Here is an 18,952-nt window from a genome sequence, read left to right as displayed (position 1 = left end):
TGAATAGTCCAATGAATGTCACTGTACCAGGGTTCATCAAAACGGCTTTATTTTTGTTAAACGCTCGTTAATAGAACGGGACGTATTATCGTTTCACCTGCGGCATATCACGGACGACGTTCATTATGCAATTACACCTCTCGAGCAGGAGAAAAAATGGTAATGGTTTGAATCAATAACATAAATCCATGTTCAATCATCACCAAATTAGGTCCGAATGTATATTATCTCGGAGAAGTTCGATGAACAGCCCTATCACTTAAGTCACTAGAGAGTAAGCGTCCTTAAATTATATTAAGTACCTAGAATATGTCTTCCCCGATCAATACCTTACGAAAACTTTGTTAAATTAGCAATAAATTGGGTCAGACTGTTTATGGACATGACAAAGCGAAAACTTTCGAAAACCAGCCATTTTGCGTGAATCATTCAAGAGTTATTGCTCTTTTATTATATAAATTCGCTTAAATGGGACTTGTCCAATTAATAACTTAAGAAACTTTTGTTCAATCATAACTCAATTGGGCCAGAATGTGAATCGGAATACCCTTTGGACAAGTTCGTTAAGCAGCCATATCACTTGAGTCACTAAAGAGTTGTCACCCTTTAATAATAGAAATTACTCGCCCTTGTCCGATCATTTAAAAAGCATTTGACCAATCAAAGGTCAGATAATAGCGAAGAAGTTTGATAATCGTCCTTATCTCTTAAGTCATTTGAGAGTTAGTGCCCTTTATTTATAGAAAATATCTTAAATTTCCATATCGCTTTAGTCACTAATATTTAGATGTTTTAAATATAAGAAGATTTAGATTTATATATGTATCTTTTAGAACTAGTTCTCACGATTAAGAAATTGAAAAGGGTCGTTATACTGATATCCCAAGGGAACGAAGATTATGCCAAGTATGCCACTTTGAATGTATTGAAAAGGAATACCACTTTCTACTAACTTGTTTGTGATTTCTACGAGGATCTGCGATCCCAATATATACCACAGAAATATTATGTTAATCCTAGCATTAACAAGTTTAGAATACTCATGGCATCATCTAATGTTATTATAGTTAAAAGTGTCTCTACGTATTTGTACCATGCGTTTAATAAAAGAAAAATTCAACTTGAAGAATGAAATTCAAAAAATCAATACCTATATAAAAACAATATTACTGCATAGTTGTTTCAATGTGTTTCATTGTACTGTTGCACAAGATTGTAAATTTATACTGTATGTCTGTATATTGGAATGGGCCGGTGGCCTTATAGCAAATAAACTTTGTCATTGTTATTGTCACTAATGAGTTATCATTTTATGATTAAAGACACTATATATAACCTTAATTCGGTACTGTCCGATCAACAACTTTATGAGCATTTTTCCAATCAATACCAAAACGGATCCGAACGTGTATTGGCAACCAATTCGTATCAATTACTTCAGAGTATCTTATAACTATTGAATTGGCAAAGACTATCTTTACCGAATTCGCTTGACATACAACCACTTTCATCAAACTGAATGTCCTATAATAAGGACGGGTGAAGAGTTTGACAGTTGGTGCTCTTGTAGTTTTATTGATTTGGAAAAGTGTGTAGAAGAAAACTTGAAACTTGTTTATTTGCTTAAACGCCTATTTCTACATAAAAATATATATTTAATGGCGTTGTACAATAATGAATTATAAGATAATAAAAGCAATACAGCGATACAGACACAAGCATTAAATAATCAGTAATCAATGAAAAAATCACGAATATTAGCACACAGACGAACGTGCGCAAGGGTGTCTGTTAATTTAAAACGTCTTTTAATTTGATTTTATAAGATTTATTGTCACATCACTATTGAACGATACCTGAATCTTCTACTATCAAACAAAACAAGTATACAGTAAATAGTAAATGTCACAATTTAAGCCTACCTGAACGTTCTGCAACCAAAACGAAGCATACGCTTAATAGTTAATGTTCCAAGTCATGCCTACAAGTACGCTATGTTTCCAAAAGAAAGTATACAATGACTGGCACAAGTCATGCCTACTAGAACGTTCTGCAACCGAAAGGAAGTGGAACATGACTTAAAACGTCAACCGACATGCGCACTTTTGTATAAGAATGGAAAATTAGAAAGTTTCGGCAAATCTGCCTTGAAAGAGTATGCAAATATTGACAAAACAGAAAGAGACCAGTGTTATCTATTTAAGTATTTTAAGATTACATTATTCGAAAAAGATGGCGAAGATATGTTTAAGGTCAAAGATATACAAGGAAGGGAATTTCAAACTATGGACCTGTTTAAAGAAGTTTTCAATCACTTTAAAAATACTATAGTTCAACGTGTAAAAGAGTCAAAGTTCAAACTCGGCAACTCATTTACTGAGAAAGACATTGAATGGGTTTTAACCGTTCCTGCATCATGGGACTCCTCGCGGCGTAAGCTTGTAACAGAAGCAGCTAAAAAGGCAGGCATAAATACATGTAATGTGCGACTAGTACTTGAACCGGAAGCCGCTTCGTTGTATATAAGAAAACAGAGGCTACAATACGAAGAAGGGAAAACACATCTGTCAGAAGGGACAACATACTTGCTTGCTGACTTAGGAGGAGGAACGGTTGATATATGTGTCCATAAGATCTTAGAAGATTGAAACTTACGGGAGTTGCACAATACAACAGGTTGTGATTCCGGTGGAGTTAGGGTCAACAAAGCTTTGGAAGAGTTTCTATGTGACCTTTTTGGTGCAAAGGTAGTTGAAGATTTCAAAGATGCGTTTATGTACCGTTATTTTGAGCTACAAAACGAAATTGAGAAACTTAAACTGGAACATGGTTGCGATGATGTCAGCCTGCCTATAGATAGCAAAATGTTAGAGATATACAACAAAGAAACGAAAGCATCCGTCAGTGAAACTTTAGCATCAAAACATGACTTAAAAGATGATGTTCGGGTAAGAGATGATGACCGTTTGGAGATTGGAAAAAAGTTGATGGCTAAGTTCTTTGACACATCGATCAGCAATATAGCATCGTGTATTCGGGAAAAGCGTTGATGTTGTTTTTCTGTCCGGTGGATTCTCTGCATCGTCTTATGTGAGAAAGAAAATACAAGAAACAATTCCACCTTCCACACAGCTCGTAGTTGTTCCGAATGCAAGTAATGCCGTTCTAGAGGGAGTGCTTGAAATGGCCCTAGCACCAAGTAGTATCATCGAACGAATGTCTCCTTTTACGTATGGATTTTACTCCGTTCGGCCGTTTAAAGAGGGCGAACATCCAGATAACTTGAAAACTTGTCTGTGTCCCACAGTGCTCAGCATTATTTCACAAACTGATCGAAAAGGGTACATTCCTTACCTATGGAAAAACATTCTCCCGAGATTCTAGCACAGCTTATCTCGGCGCGGACACTAAAATGCAAAAAACGATATACCACGCTTTGGAGGTCAAGCAAACTGGACCCAAAATACTGCACTCACGAAGACGGATGTTATGAAATAGCAAGAATCGAAATAGGCCCTCCACCAGAGGGATGGCCAGATGAACTGAACCATAGCCAGCAAATAATCGTTAGGGAAAACGAGTTTCTCATCAAGTTTGTGAATCGGGACACGAAGGAAGAGTACAAGACGAACGTCTCGCGCGTGTACATCTAGTTTGGTTTAAACACTATGTATTTTCCTAAAACACTATCATGATAAACCATTGAAGTTTTACCATAATTAAAGGATAACCTGTGATGAAAATATGTGAAACATAGGTAAGTGATATTTGCATATAGTCATGTACGGTGGTAATAATACGTAAACAATAGACAAGTGATAATAAGTATATGCACAAAGCAACATTATCAGGACAATAGTTATGCGAAAAACAACAGAAACAAGCTCAGTAGCAAAAAGCTTAAGCATATTCCCGGTTTAAACAAATCTGAGAAGGAAGTTTATATACTTTGTTTCGCTACTGGAATTGAGTTTGATGCAGCATTATTTTACGTATGAGTTAATAATAATGCATACGTTTCGTTCTTCAGATTGTTGCAATGTAAAAAACACCAAAAGGTGTAAAGAGGTGTGCATGATTAATGCAAAATTAATGTATGCTGTAAATCCAAGGAAGCGGTCTGATGACATTTGAAACTGATTCCGTTTAGATAAAATATATGTGATTCAATGTGGTTAGATAGTAGTAAGAATAAAGGCATCATAAGCGTCAAGTGTAAAATTGATTTGTGTGGAAATGATCATAAGATGTCTAGAAGTTAATCCAGAATATATGATATGTGAACACTGTAAATTGTGAACTGATCCAATAAAGACATCATAATCGTCATGTGTATAAATGATATGTGTGGAAGTAATCATATGAACTCTAGAAGTTAATCAAGAATATATGGTATGTGGACAATGTAAATTGTGAACTTATCTAGGTTTCGATGAGAGTTTATTATCGATAATAGTAATGATAAACAACGCCCTGGTCGATCAGATAAACTGCCATTGTTTGAAACGATGTTTGTTACATTATATGTTAACTGATATCGTGTTAAATGCTTTGATTTGAACAATCCCTTGGCGATAAGATAAGACGACATAAATTGTTTAAACGATGTTCGTTACATGATATGTTGATTGTTTTTTCAACTTATTTGTTTTTATTTACCTATGGATGTATACGTATGTATGTAGAATTTGGCGATTTATTCTGAACTGCCACCAACCTACCTATGCAATTATATATGTTGGTTGAATTACATGAATATTGTATGCTATTTTCTTACATGGGAATAATTTTTACAACAGGAGGATCTTTTATGCAGGCCACAAAAACACTAGCTGATCAAACGCAAAAGGCAATATACACGTTCAGAAAATATTTAAATAAGTTTTCCAATATAACTCCTGATCATAAAATTAAACTGTTTCACATACTAAGGAAGCCAATTTTGTCGTATGGGTCTGAAGTATGGGGCTCCATGAAAAGAATTCATATAGAATGCAATTTATCCAAAATATACTTTCTTTAAAAACTAGTACACAGATTGATGTTATCTTATCAATGACAAAAATACTATAAATTATGACGTTAAGTACAGTTAAACATGATTAAGTACTGGTTTAAAGTAATTTGTTCACAGGAGCACAAATACATTAATCTTGTCTATAAACTTATATGAGATGAAATTGAAATTCGTCCTTATAAATAAAAAAAAACTGGACTAAACAAGTAAAATTTGTTCGAAGTGCATTGGGATTCTATCATGTTTGGTTATCACAAAGTGTTGGAGATTACCCTAAATTGTTGCTACTGTTTAAACAAAGACTAACAGATAACTGTGTCCAAAATGTTCATGGTAGGCTAAACGATTCGTCTAGGGCCTTATTTTATAAAATTATTTCCAATGTGATTTCCAATTTTATTTAAAATGTGTTAATATTGATTAGTATAGGAATGCCCTCAGCAAAATGAGATTATCATCACATTTGCTTAGTATCGAAACTGGGAGATGGAATAATACAGATATTGTTTTATAGGACGTGTCCATCATGTAACATTTTAGAAGATGAGTTTCACTTACTTTTTTAATGTATTTTTTATTCCGAAATAAGACAAAGATACCTGCCCAGATATTATTGTAGAAATCCAAGCATGTTTTTCAAACCTTTTAACCGTTCTTGTCAAAAAATGTTAGTTAAAATGTAGTTAAACGACTCGCTGTATTTGTATATAGAGCGTACAAAAGTAGAAAACAGTCTCCTCTGTAGCTTAAGCATATTTATAGATGTTTTGTATTGTGTGAATGTCCTCTGAGAACGTAACAACTAAATTGTCAATGTCTAATGTACCATTATTGTCTTTAGAATCAAATTAATGTATTAATTACAATCTATTTATCTTAAAAACTAAAATTTCTTTCGTTCAGTGTATTGACGCGCCGATCACCATGCATATATCAACATGTATTATTTCTTTTTTCAATGATCAATGATCATTTTGATCTATTTCATTGTATGTAATTATGTTGAATGTTTGAACTGAAATAAATTTATGTTCTGTTCTGTTCTGTAAACTCAGAAAAGGTTTAGACCTTTTGTGATCCATTTACATCTTACACATCAACCTTGAACATTTGAAGATATGGCATTTTAATTTCGATAGTGTTGTATTCAATATTGTTCTGTGAAATGAGGATATATACTTTGACGAGTTCCCACAGATTTTTGATTTTTGGAATTTAAATGTTATTTTTTACAAAAAATGTGTTGAGACCATGCTCGAAGTCATGTTTCATAATTCCATCAACAAAATTGACATATAAAAATACGTAGCTGATACTAGTAGGTATTAATGAGAGAAGTGAAGAAAAAGGCAATCCAAGTCCCGTAAATATTATATCATTTGAACACAGGATTTGGCAGAAAAAAACCTTATATGCAAACAACATTCCAGTAGCTACTAATCCAGACAGAATTTATCTTCACGATGACACAACAACTTTTAAAAGCCTTTAAATTATCCATCATTTTGCGAATAAATGTGTACACCATGTTCACAAAAACACCACCAAAATTACTTCCGCATCTCTTTTCGACTTGTTCACATTGCTTCACCAGATTTGCAAATAATAACATTTAACTCCCCAAAGTCAAGCCACTTTGCGAGTACCCTGCTAGATTGGACGGGCCTCAAAGCGTGTTCATACGACAGTGGCTCCATGAAAGGTGTGTCAATTAAGAATAAGCCATATCTCTAACAAAACAAGCGATTGACTTAACCAAAGTGCAGTTCAATCTACACAATAATAATGATAGAATCAATTAACTAACTAATAACCCGTGTATCTCAGCTACTTGAACATTGATTTTTCAAAGACTATGATATATAATTAAATCGAAAGTTCTAGTATTCTTCATTTGACTGAACAAAGTTATTAAAAGAGCAATAAACTAAACAAAATAAAGATAAAACTGGTCATATATGATGTAAATACAATGTTTAACAATTGAATGTCAAAACTAACAACATTATAAAAAGTTTATAGGTTTCTTATGGTTTGCAGTGTTGAATAATTTCCTTGGTTAATACCAATTTTAAATTTGACTATTTATAATTTATTCAGGATTAATTTATACTGCACGAGAACAAATATGTAGAACTAGTTAGAGTAATGCACCTGAGTGTACATTTTCTATACTTAAAGGTAAACCATTCGAACTTCGTCCAGACAAAGTCGATTATTACATATAATCCATATGCTGTATGGTATCAAAATACAATGGTTTTCATGTATATTTGTACACAACAATCAAGTACGACTTCAGTTGAAATATGGTTGTGCTTTTATTTTATTGGCAGTATATATTGATATAGAGAAATGACTAATAGTTAGGGACCTCCAGTTCTCTTCCTCTACACCCCGCCCCCCTTATTTCATATTGAAAGAAATTTTATTAGACTTGAGACACAGATAGATGACCATGAGCTATTGTGAATTGCTAAGATTTGCTTAGACCAATGGTTGCGAGGAAGTTTCCCATTCATCCTGTCATAAGTATTGTTTTAGAGAAAACAAATGTTGCATTTTATCTCCCCTTTTTGATATACTTTGCAACAATTGATTTAAAGTTATCATTCTTTGCCCATTTAAAATTCTTACTTTTACATTGCCATATATCAAAGTCCCAAGTTTCAGTGAATTCCTCTACAGAATTTCCTAGTAAGACTTTGTTTAAAGTTTCAATCACTTTCCTCCCAGTAGTTGCTGAGTACGAGACGAGATAACTTTGCAAGAAAGTGACCAAGACTTTAAACACTTGCATTATGCCCAAATACATATTTTTATCTATCCGTGTTTTACTAACTTCCTATCTGCAGTTATAAACTTGTTCTTAAGATATTCAAAGTACAAGGGTTGTCCGTAAAGTTTTGAGACGCCATTCATAAAAAATCAAACTCATAGGATGCATTGAAAATGTTATCAGCTGACGCCAACTGTCCATTTAAGCTGAACGGAGTCGCCAATTTCCATCCCTGTCGTGTGGCGGTCCTCTTGTAACCTGTCCCGCATTGAATTTTCGTCACCTTCACTCACGACTGACGGCCTGCCGCCAGCTTTACATCGCCACATCTTCCTGCCTGTCACTAAAATGCACATGCTAGCGAAATACGAAAGCCCTTGAACTTGTTGATTTTAAATGTATCCCTTGTTAGAAAAGTAATAGTATTTGTAGGAGTCATCGCGCTGCGAACTGTGTTTGATCATAGTGCGCTACTAAGTGCGTGACGTCAACGTTGGAGTTTTTTCCGACATCTTCGAAATACCCCTCTACTTCCATTGACCGTTACAAGCTTGTCTACAGTTAGATTGCGTCGATAATTTGACGAGTAATGCAGCTGAAGATATACTGTCGTCCTATGTTTTGACGTGACGTGTTGGCGTCTATAGTTCAAACAATGTAGTACATATGAATTGTGAACAATTTCAGAAAACGTATATTTAAGTGCTCCGTGAAGCGCTACATGGGTTTTGTTGACAATCATTTACTTTCTTAGTATGAGATTATTTTAATAGTATTGTTCAAACGTAAAATAGTGAATAGTTTATATACACAGCTGTATATTGTATGTTGATTTATATTAAAATTGTTTAGAAATATAGACATAGTCTTAAAACTTTCCTAACATCCCTTCAACAAGGGGAGATAGCGCTGAAACAATGTGTCCAAGAGTAATAATTCATTCTTGCACTGTAAGGACTTCACATCGTCACTTATGAAGCTTCAACTTTTGCCTTTGAATCGTTTACGAGTAATGCCCTCAACATTTTTGCTTTAGGAAAGGTACAAGGCGAAATACAAAAATCAGTATACTTCTTGCTACTTTTCGTTTTCATCTATCTATGACCCGAAGTTCAACCAATTCCCTCCTATAGTTTGACTGAAGAGATAGCAAAAGGAAAATCATAATTAAAACCAGTAGGAATCCTTTTGAAGAAGGGGAGACATAATTATATGTAAAAAAGTAACGTTTTTCAAAAAAAAAAATTCGTAAAAAGCGATGTTCTTTAGATCTAATTGACGTCAAATGTTAAATAATATAACTACGCGCCATGGCGTCAGTAAACTACGATGGTAGTGGTTTTGGTGACATGCATAAAACTGTTTCCTACGTCAAATTACATAAAAGTTGAAAGTAAGGGGTATTAACAAAATTGTATTCAATGCATGTGTTTCCCGTACGTTACGAGCGTTGGCTTTCAATCTAAAGCGGACTGTTAAGTAGGTAGATGTTGTGCTTTTAGAAGCCTTATGCTTGATGTTACAATTGTTTTATGAATATATAAATGTTCCGTTCCGTCAACTCATTTATCTGCCCTTGAAGTAGACTTCATCCGGGAGATTTAGTACCCGGAAGTAGAAACGTTATATTTCAAATACCACATTTCAATTTTGGTTTGTTGGGTGAAGCTAATGTTTCTTGTATACTTCTCGGTTTTTATACAAATAATTATACAGGAAGCATTGACTACATCGAAACAACCCAAAATTGAATCATGGTACTTGAATTTATAACGTTTCTACTTCTGGAGTCTTTATCTCCCGGATTAAGTGTAATTCAAGCCCAGATGAATGAGTTATCGGAAAGACAATATAACAAACATCCAGTTCAGTCTACACAAAATCAACAAGTCTTCTTCACGATGTGTTGGTGGAATATTGATGAAACCATTTCCCAGACTGTGTCCCGGTGGCTACCTTAACTTAACCAAATTGGTCGTGTATACAAGTACTTCTTGATTTGTTTTTTAGTGGTTTGATAGACCATTGCTTTCTGTGTCAATACAATTCATTGACGTTCAATTCATGTACAATGCTCATATGCCGAATAAAAAAAACAAATCTCTCATGTTACAAATTTAAATAATTCATCGAGTATTGCATGTAATACAAATAGCCCCTACCGGTAATAATTCCAGTTGAAGATAATCTGAAATTACTAGAAGTAATATTTTGTACCGTTTGTTTCCTAAAGTAATCACATAATGCAAATCATAATTTTCTTTATGTCTTCTATCTTTATACCGAGTGCCTTGAACATAGCTTTATTAATTGCTGAGTAATGCCAAGATCGAGTTAGTGATATTTTCACTATTTTCGTTGCCATAGCAACATCATTCTTTGAAGGATGTAAACGATCAAATGACTAGCATAATCTTCGTATCGAACTCTATCGGCATAGAATGTTTCGTGAAAATAGCTTTAATATTTTTTTTAGTTATGCCAACGTCCGTCCATCCAGGACGTGGTCTTTCATTATTTATTTTCGTTGTCATAGCAACGGAATTATTTTTCGCAAATAATGACGTGCATAGTTTCATAATGGCCCTCAAACTAAATACAAAGCTTCAAAAAATTACCGTGTATACTAATACTCTCAAGTAAAAATGGGGACTAATAACATTATTGACAACAAAATCCGTGTTTATGGTACATATATAAATATTTATTAATATAAAATATTTCACAAAATAAAGGAAACTATTTTACATAGTTGTATCCAGGGTACTGGTCTTTATAGGAAATAGGGATATTGATGATAACACCGGCGGGACTACATCGGGGTTGCTCGCAGCACAACCCTGGGGCAGGAGGCTCAAGGTGACAGATTGCAGGTAGATTATCCCAGTTGAGACACCTAGAAAAACCATGTTATCTTTGAAATACATAAAATAACATTTTTTTTGGTTTCAGTTTCATGTCATTTGAAAACATGTTATATTTGGAACAAATTCAAATAACGAATTATATGATTTCATATACATTTATATAGTGTTGTGCATAAGTCATACGGTTGATAGATATACAGTAATATCTCATAATCGATAAAGACAATTATTTGAATATGAATTATATGAATATAGTTGATAAATCTGTAAATATATAAATAGAGTCAATCAATCTGTTCCGCCATACATGTATATATAAGTCATTGTATTACATTGATTTGATCACGGGTCATGTTGGCCTATTTCATCTTCTTCAATTTCTATTTATTGGCCTATATTGTGTGATATATTTCTTTGTATAAACTTTCTTCTTCTATATATGTACAAATCAAACAAATATGTCATCTTTTGGACAACACGAAATTTCAATCATTCTGGTTTAAGGTACATGTTTAAATTTTTGAACATGATGTAGGATTTGTTTCATATGAAACGAACATTTCTCAGCATTAAGTAAAGCCAAAGTAATTGAGTGAATTCACATTACCAATGTGCATTTTATATTCGCTAGCACGTGCATATGTACACGGTAGCATCTCAATAACTTGCAGCTATGTTAACGTTTATGTGACACAGTTATGACGACATCGATGGCATCAAAGTTATCACAATAATAACAATAATAATAATTTTCTTCAAAAAATAGACAAGCTAAGTGACTCGCTCATGGTTTGTAAAATGCACTTTTTAAATTACGGAATAAAGTGTGGCACATCCTAAGGAGTGTTAAAACAAAAATACCAAAAGCTGGAACACTTAAGCAAATGTTGATATTTGCTCAAATATCGTCTTTGAAGACCACAATTTTCATTAACGTTTATAACGCGATAAAAATTTAATTACGGCTGTAATGTTGCGGGATTGGTTGATTAACATTATCACGTGACGTTATTAATGTATCCTGAACAGCTCAACATATCTTCCACTTTTGTTTAAGTCCCGGTGGCCGTGTGGACCAGCCTGCTGTTATTTCTTTTTCGTAACTTTACAGGCGTGAGTTCGAACCACACTTAAACCAAAATACTTTTTAGGTTATAATTTTTTTTTTCTGCAATTGCTATACCATAAAGTACAATAATGATAAAATAAGTGTTTTGAGATGCATAACCTATTAACCCGGGGAAAACCTATTTTTGGTCAAAAAACATGATCGAGTCACTTTAATCCAATAACTTACAAATTGCCGCAGGTGTAGACACCCCTGGTTGCGTCCGTACAGGTACAAGCTTGACTACATCCGTCGTTCCAGGTCTGATCTTGCAAGTAGGACTGTCCCTTGTATCGACAGAACGCTGAAACGTCGTATAATCACCATTAATAGTCAATTATTATTTTTTTAAAAAGGGGTCAGTGACTTAGTTAGCAACCGGCCAGCCTTAGGTATATATCTTTGGTATCTTGTTGCACATCTTGTAGATGTGACCAAAGGGAACTGAATAAAATGTGATATGTAAACTATATGTTTCTAGTGACTTTTGAGGTTGGGGTTTCTAATGGCGTTTTATTTACCTCCAACTTTGTTTTGGCCATGTATATTGTTCGTTTGTAACGATATACGTCATTTAAGGTGAATAAATGACATTTTTCAATTTCCATCCTGGTTTGTCAATAACTCGAACAAATGAACTCAACTCATACTTTTAAGAGAGTACTCATGAATGTTTCTAGTGACTGGTTTTGGTAATGTATGGACATATAGAGACTTTGCTGTCAACACGCTATATTTTGTTGAGCGATTTAAACTGAGATTAGAGGATTTTTTCAATACACAATGAATGGCTCGAGGGAATCCGGTCTTCGTCGACATTGACGCAATGAAATGCATTAAAACAGAACTTTGATTTGTATTGTTATCTTTAAAATCAAACTTTAACATGTACTGTTATCTTTAAAACCGAACTTTAATATGTATTGTTATCTTTAAAACCAAACTTTAATATGTAGTGTTATCTTTAAAACCAAACTTTGATATGTATTGTTATCTTTAAAACCGAACTTTAATATGTATTGTTATCTTTAAAACCAAACTTTGATATGTATTGTTATCTGCTTATAATAGATGATATCAAACATTAAAAAGAATAATGTAAACTAAATCTATCACCACACACATTATTTGTGGGAACAAAGAGATTGGAGATACCACTTTGTTTAAATTTGCCTTGCCTATAGTGATGCATATGAACAATATACTCCAATGTTTAATGGGAAAAGAGCCCGTATGTTCAAATCTGTTAATTTGCTAAACACCGACGAAAACACAATTTATATTATAAATTAAAACAATAAACTTATGCTATAAACATTCCTGAGAAGTATCATATATTTGTTTCAATACACCCTCCTGTAAAACTGTATTCGTTTAAATATGATATTTTGAAATATTACTTATGTTTCATTATTATATGCCATTTACATGTATGCCATTTACACGTTTTTATTTCATAATTAAACGCGAATTCTTCAATCGATGTAAACTTTATGTTATATTATGTTGTGTTACCAAAAAACAACAAAAACAAAGCCAACAACCAAGCACCTGTTGCAGTGAAAAAATAAGCAAATTAAGTATGCAGTTCTTATCGGTTAAAAATGTACATTAAAGTGAATTTTGACAACTTGAGAAAGTGTAATAAGGTTTTGCCACGTGAAAGTGACATTCTCAGCTTTGCAGAGTACATTTGTTTATATTCAGGAATGAAATATTATTTTTCAAATAACAGGTTCAATAAGGCCTACTTATAGTGAAAATGTCGGGCAAAATGATAGCTTTCTTTCTCAAGTATATGTATGTTAAATTCACCTTAAAGCAAAAAAATAAATATTTTCTTATATTTTTTTCTGCAACTATTTAAATTTAATAAACCTTTATGCTATATAAAACCCAAATGGAAATATGTTGCAACGTCGGCAAAGTCACTGACTGCAGACCCAGAGGTACAACACAGAAATGATTTTCAAAATTTTCTGAAATGAAGTGTAGTTTTTTTTTAGAAATAATTAACATCTTTCAGGCAATTGGCAATTGTGCAGTTCAAGTGTTTCAGCATGCTATTATTATAACACGAGTTATGCAATTGTGCAGTGCAGGTGTATCAGCATCATGTCATTATAACACGTGCTGTGCAATTGTGCAGTGCAGGTGTATCAGCATGCTATTATTATAACACGAGTTATGCAATTGTGAAGTGCAGGTGTATCAGCATCATGTCATTATAACACGTGCTGTGCAATTGTGCAGTGCAGGCATATCAGCATCATGCCATTATAACTATAACACGTGCTGTGCAATTGTGCAGTGCAGGCGTATCAGCATCATGCCATTATAACACGTGCTGTGCAATTGTGCAGTGCAGGCATATCAGCATCATGCCATTATAACACGAGTTGTGCAATTTTGCAGGGCAGTTGGGTTGAAGGTTAATTCACTCTTATTACCGGAACCGATAAAAACTAATGGTGTTGTTGAAGAAACGATTGGTGGAACCATTTCTGGACAACATTGACCTGGAATCTTCACAACATACCACCCAGTAGGTATTTCTGTGTACAATGGGCACCTATATTAGAAAAAATAAAAATAAATACCAATTGTTAATAATGTTTCGTTTTTCATAACACTTACATGTTCCTCCGACAATGACGATGGGTGCTATAGTTGAGACCTGGCCGATAGCACATGTTGGTTGGCCGCAGCAGTCACCTGGCTGTTTCTCTACCGTGCAGCCAGGGGGCAGGTTTGTGTACTTGGGGCACCTTTTAAATGACCATAGTCCATTACGACACATTACGAGTGCGTTCTTCAACAAATGCATATAACTTTAATAAAGCCGTCGAAAGTCCTATAAAAAAGTGTGTGTTTTTTAAAATAACTTCACATATATTTCACAGAATTCTTAAGGTTACATCAATATATTTTTGTCATGCGGATTACTGCCGAAAAAATGGAGCGAGCGAGCGCAATAACAACACTATTTTTCATTTCGCTTCAAAATAAGAACTGGCGAAGTGTTATCTTCATACATAATTTGTTATTTAGAATGATAACTCTGAGTACTTATAACCGTTGCTTTGAAATAATAAAAAAACAACGAAACATCCGGTTTGTGTAGCAAATATTCATCTTCTTATACTACTTTTATAATATATGAATACTTCATTTCATTGATTTCCTTTGTTTCGCACTCGATGTACAAATACAACATGTAGGTAGGTATCACACAGCTGTTCTCAATAAAATATTAGGAAAATAAAGTGTGTTTAACATCTGAAAGTTATAACTTCATGAAGGACCCACAAATTGTAAAAAAAAAAGAAAAGTAACTTTGATGTTTGAAATATATTATAAAAATTAAAAACCTTAAATAATGCAAATTTTTGTACTTTGATTTTATATTTCACCAATTTGTTAAGAAAAAATACATTGAGAATAGATTCAGATTGTAAAATAAAAGCCTTCCTGCCATTTCTGATTAATTTTAGAACTGTTACTTTTTTCAGAGTAGCCAAATCCTTCGCCAGCTATCATATTTTGCTTAGGTTAAGCGTTTCGCAAAAAAAGTGTAGAGCCTAAATAGTTTTGACGGTAAGGTGTGAAGCGACAGTGATATTATCTCTAAAATCCACGAAAAAAGGCAATAAATGTAAAATAACGTCATTTCGCACCTTGTAAACTTATTTTTTATCAAGAACGTTCACATAATTTTGTAAATAGAAACTATTGTGTTTTTATTTGCATTTTACAAGGCTCATATATTATAATTACGTATAAGGCATGCTCCAGCGTTTATTTCTTAGTTTTGGCGAATATTCGGGGCTGAATTAGAGTCTTAATGAACATACGTAACGCCCCCTGTAACACCAAATCCTAGATCCGCCTCTGTACTACACTGGTTACCTGAAGCCAGTAAATATAACACCACTTACAAATCTCTACATCTGTAATATCCGATGGAAGCGTCGACGCAAGAACAGTTGTAGTTGCAACCGTCCGTCCACATATCTCCCTGGTGGTAGTGGGTACCCTTATAGTCGCATGCTGAAACGTCACAGATGTTTTATTATTTAACCGAATGGAGTGAACTGTTAAGCATGCTAAAACTAATATAGTCTTAACAACCTACCACAGTATTAAAATCCTAGCATTCTTATATAATAGTATAATTATGAAACTGTTAATCAAATACATACATCTAGTGTAATCACATGATACATTTTGAAAAAACACGCTTAAATGTAAGTCAACCATCTATTTCATATGTCATCTCTATTAATAGTTTTTGTACTAGGCTTTACATGCATTTAATTTTAAGGTAAAAAATTGAACCAATTTACATAATGATTTGTTGATTAAGCGGGCATAAGCTCGGTAAACCCGTAAAGTTTGAGGAAATAAAATATAATATAGAAAAGTATTCTAAATATCAAGTTTAATTGTTAAAAGTAATTCAACTACTCACTGGGCGCGATAGTGGTTTGGTGAGCATGGTTTGTTGGCTGGCCAGATACAGCTCCTCCCATACCTGTATAAACGATAAAATATTTATAATATTAATTTGGCACAGTCTTTATGACAGACGACTACTCGAATACTATATTGCCATGGTATTGTTTTGCTGTATTGTTATTCTCTGAGGGGGGAAGGGGGTGTATTGTTTCTTAGAGTGGGGGAGGTTGCGTTGCTTGTTTATCGTTGAAGGAGGGGGAGGTGTCTGTCAATGTGTGTGCAGCAATAACCATTCTAAAATAAACCTTCATTAAATTTCTTATCACATGGTTAGAACAGACCTTATTATAGGGCATTATATATGTCTACATGTGTGCAACATTAAAATAAAATAAAAGTTTCTAGCAAACACCTGAACAAATGTAAAAAAAACAGACAACACGAACGTTCCTCTGCTTTTTTCAGTCAAATAAAAGGTATGACTTGGCAAGTTTTAATGCAAGAGTTATGGGACCTACTACAAGTATGTATGATTCTGCAGTTAATGCCAGGTAAAAATGCATGCTGACACCAAGGAAAACAAGGCATTGAAAATAACTTGAGTCTTTTTTAAATAGCTGAGCTTAACTTATTTGTTCAGGAGGGAATAATATACCGGTAATTACGTACAAGTTGGTCTTCCTTGAATTGCAAAGACATCTCCAGTTCCAGGATTGTCTGAAATATTAAATAAACACACAAAGTCATTCTACCATATCAATAATCTGCTCATAACATCTAATACTGATTTAATTTTGAAACCCGTTAACATGCATTTTAAATAAGTTTACCTTCCTCGTTATATCCCCTAACAATAAATAGTCAACTTTAGCGGGCAACAATTTTCGCTCTTGCCCCCACTGTCATCCGCTCGTGTTCTGATTACCGCTTACGTGATTTGGTACGATGCGATACGCGGTTTACCTGCTACCTTTTCGTCTGGGCCCTTAAAGCGCTTTGTTTATATTTTGGTATCAGACGCGAGTTCGTAATAATTTCGAATATGGCCTATGTGTTGTTAAGTTTTGTTTTGTATAATATAACTTTAGGCCCCGGTCGACAGTGTTGCCTCGGGTTGACCAGATGCACTGTTTTCCCTGAAGGGAGGCACTATTTATGTTCATTGTTTCTGAAGTGTTTTTGTATGACTTACTTAAATGATATGCATGCTGACCATGGTGTTGTAAAAAAGTGAATGTTTAATTAAATAATCATCGTTCCAAAATTAAAACATAATGCTATGTAAACACGAGGGTTTCCTTGCTGTGAAAATATGATATGTAAACACGAGGGTTTCCTTGCTGTGCAAATATGATAACAACCCCAGTATTAGTATACAAGGTTGACCCTGCTATCCATTTCCGAGCGCTCCTTTGCCATGTTATTTAAGCGCCGTTACAACTCTGAATACAAATACGATCCTGCTATTCATATATAAGGGCGTGCAATAACTGCACTAAAAAACCTACTAATGGCCCAGTTGGCTTGTCCCGTGCCCGGGGCATAGTAGAAGGTCGGTTTTGCGTCGCCAGCTTCAAAGTAGCAGCTAGGCTTCGTAGATACCATCATCCAGCCGAACGAATCGCATTTATTTTGTTGTGACGTGTGACCACTGATGTAGAATTCACGGCCAGTGTTTGCATCGCTGAAAAAAAAATGAAACCTTAACTATCAGAAGTTCATGGTAATGTGTTGAAATGCTATGTTCTTTCATAGGTTTGGGTAATTTGGTTTATACTAAAAAAAATTTAGCTCGATTGTGACGAAAGCTGATAGCTTATAGAATCACTCTCGAGTCCGTTTCCTGGGCAGAAACCAGTACTGTGTCCTTTTTTGAGAAGCTATGAGAAAGTACCCCTGGTGGGGATCGAACCCACAACCTCTTGGGTGAGAGGCGGACACCTATACCACGAGACCACTCTCACCCTCGGTTTTGGTAATTTGATATGATGCATGCTGCTTTTCACAAGGTTTAGATTTTAGCATAATAAATAAAACAAGAAAATAGTTTTTGCAATGTAAAAGTAATATTTATTTCATTTGTAAAAAATGTTATCTATGATTCCTCAGTGAATTGAGTTTAAATCTTTAACCCGTCTTGTGTGTGAAAAGAATAAATACCAGATGAAATCTTATTGTTACTTATCTTTTAGTGCAAAAACATCGAGAGCAAGAATGGAAGAAGTTTAGTTTTAAATATAATTGTCAACCACTTTCTAAAGAGATTGAGGGTTGAGCCAAAGCTGGGTGCTTGCCCTCGCAAAAAATAACAACACCAATACAGATTGCTACCAAGGTATATAACTCAAGATTTAGTCATTACAGTTTATTTTCAGTAATCGTAAAAGTTTTGCGCAAATTAATCATTATGAACCAAATTACAACATACCCTGATAGGCTCATGATTTCCTTCTGAGCAGTCTTCAGGTCAGTCCAGGAAGAATCAATGATACGGTCAGATGTAAACCAGTTTTCCTTTGTTGATCCGGTCGAGTTGAACAAAATGTAAGCCTTCTCAATTCCATTGTTGAAGATGGACACACGTATCTACGATTAAATATGTATGTATGTACATGAATGTGTTTGATATGTAGATTTATAAAAAACAACAAAGCCAATTACTAAATGTTTATGTCAAAACTATGCATTCAAACCGAAATAAGATTTCCCAACATTCATTTGCT

General features: G+C 34.1%; 1 protein-coding gene across 2 annotated transcripts in view; it reads right to left on the bottom strand.

Annotated features, from left to right (window-relative positions):
- Positions 1-10,478: 10,478 nt before the first annotated feature.
- The window catches only part of LOC128242861 (uncharacterized), a 64,609-nt gene continuing 56,135 nt past the window's right edge, over positions 10,479-18,952 (bottom strand). For both annotated transcript variants that reach the window (XM_052960246.1, XM_052960248.1), the window contains 8 exons: positions 18,658-18,815; positions 17,738-17,913; positions 16,899-16,946; positions 16,243-16,305; positions 15,710-15,821; positions 14,409-14,539; positions 11,961-12,075; positions 10,479-10,692 (listed from right to left, as the gene is read on the bottom strand). In XM_052960246.1, coding sequence (XP_052816206.1) covers positions 10,536-10,692; positions 11,961-12,075; positions 14,409-14,539; positions 15,710-15,821; positions 16,243-16,305; positions 16,899-16,946; positions 17,738-17,913; positions 18,658-18,815 — 960 coding nt within the window. In that variant the 3' untranslated portion in view covers positions 10,479-10,535. The remainder of the gene's footprint in view (positions 10,693-11,960; positions 12,076-14,408; positions 14,540-15,709; positions 15,822-16,242; positions 16,306-16,898; positions 16,947-17,737; positions 17,914-18,657; positions 18,816-18,952) is intronic.

Source organism: Mya arenaria, chromosome 8 (assembly GCF_026914265.1).
Source record: "Mya arenaria isolate MELC-2E11 chromosome 8, ASM2691426v1".
Taxonomy (NCBI): domain Eukaryota; kingdom Metazoa; phylum Mollusca; class Bivalvia; order Myida; family Myidae; genus Mya; species Mya arenaria.
Note: the sequence above shows the minus strand (reverse complement) of the source record. Positions and strands in the feature narration are given on the sequence as shown.